Raw genomic sequence first — 1501 nt, 5'->3', positions numbered from 1 at the left:
CGCCTGCCTGGGAGCCTCGGCGTACGCCGCCGTGCGCCTGACGGAGCCAGGGGCCGTCAAGGGACCCGTCTACTGAGGAGACACCAGCACCGTGGCAGACCCGGCCGGCAAACCCGTGCCGGGGCTGGCAGCAAAGAGACCAGAAAACTGCAAATCCGTAGGGAGCAACCTCTGCCCGGCCCGGCTGCAGGAAGGCGCTTGGGCTCGGGACAGCCACCAGAGGGAAAACGCAGCCTCGGGAATTTAATTTGGTGTAGGTATCACCCCCCTCCCACAGCCCGGGGGACGGTGGAGAATAAAGAGAGGTCACCCCGAGTTCTGTCCTCATTACTGGGGTTCGTTACCTGCCCCCTCTGCCCATCCTTCGCTCCCTGTGCCCCTTCCCAAAGAAATAAATTGTCTTTTATACAAACCCTCTTACTCTGTTATGTCCTGCTTGGTGCTGAATCGGCTCATTGCCGATTTCCTTTTTTTTGTTCTTTTTTTTTTTTAAAAAAAAAACAAACAAACAAAAATTGTGGTTTGATTATTTAAGAGACTTGCCAGATCCAGCCTTGTTCACTGCTGGGCACTCACAGAGCTGTAAATCTTTGTAAAATAGGATTATTTTATAAACTATGAGTAGAAAAACACCAACTTTTTAAAGAATGGACAATAAAAATGAGATGGATTGTTAACGAACTGAAATGACGTGTTGATTTCTTTGAATGAAACCAAGACTATACTGGTGGTGGGGGGGGGTTGTTACTTGAGGGCTGAAGTTAGTTTTTCTGTTGTTTCAAGCCCCTTATTGGGTGTCTCAATTGCTCATTCCCATCCCTGGGGACAATTTCAGCCTCTCTATAATATGGTTTCCTAAGCAAAAGCTCCTTTCTTCCCCCTTGCACCACTGCAAACGTGCAGAGGAATTTGCCACCCCTGAGCCCCCCGTGTCGGAGGCTGAGCAAATTTCCCAGAAATGCATCGAGCACCTTCAAATAAGGCCGAGTCCACCCAAGTCCCCTCGCAATCAAGTGGGCCAGAAAACTATTAGCAGTATCGCAAAAGGTATTGATCTCTTAACAGTTAAAAAGGAGGCCTGCGGCTCTAACAGGATCCGCAGGTGTCTTTCTCATTATTGCCATCGACAGCAGAAAGGATTAAAGCTGTGCGGTGGGAGCAATGGGGCTTCGCTTTGTAAGATAAATAAAAATCAATTTTTGTTTATTAGCAAAGCATGTTCGGCTTGGCAGGGTAACAAATCCTGGGGAAGGGTGGGGGGAAAGGCTGGCCGGGTCCCTCCTGCGGCACAGAGCATCGCTGCCACCGGCCCAGGGGCTGCCGGCAAACCTCAGCCGGAACGGGACTGCAGGGGGACCGGGCTCAGCCCCACCCGGGCGTGCTTCAGCTGGAGGGGGCTAATCCTGCCAAGGACCAGATCCAAGCCCAGGCAGACCCAGCACCGTGTGCTCTTCCCTCCCCATACGCACCTCGCTGTGTAGCGGAGCATTTTCCTGGATGG

At 51.8% G+C, this 1501-nt stretch overlaps 1 protein-coding gene across 1 annotated transcript in view; it reads left to right on the top strand.

The window, feature by feature from the left end:
- COL9A2 (collagen, type IX, alpha 2) overlaps window positions 1-76 on the top strand; it is a 14886-nt gene extending 14810 nt beyond the window's left edge. Inside the window, exon 25 of the mRNA XM_009333470.1 lies at window positions 3-76. Coding sequence (XP_009331745.1) covers window positions 3-76 — 74 coding nt within the window. The remainder of the gene's footprint in view (window positions 1-2) is intronic.
- The last annotated feature ends 1425 nt before the right edge of the window (window positions 77-1501 follow it).

This window comes from Pygoscelis adeliae, unplaced genomic scaffold, assembly GCF_000699105.1.
Source record: "Pygoscelis adeliae isolate BGI_AS28 unplaced genomic scaffold, ASM69910v1 Scaffold321, whole genome shotgun sequence".
NCBI classification, from domain to species: Eukaryota; Metazoa; Chordata; class Aves; order Sphenisciformes; family Spheniscidae; genus Pygoscelis; species Pygoscelis adeliae.
The sequence above is the reverse complement of the archived record's forward strand: the minus strand, read 5'-3'. Positions and strand labels throughout refer to the sequence as shown.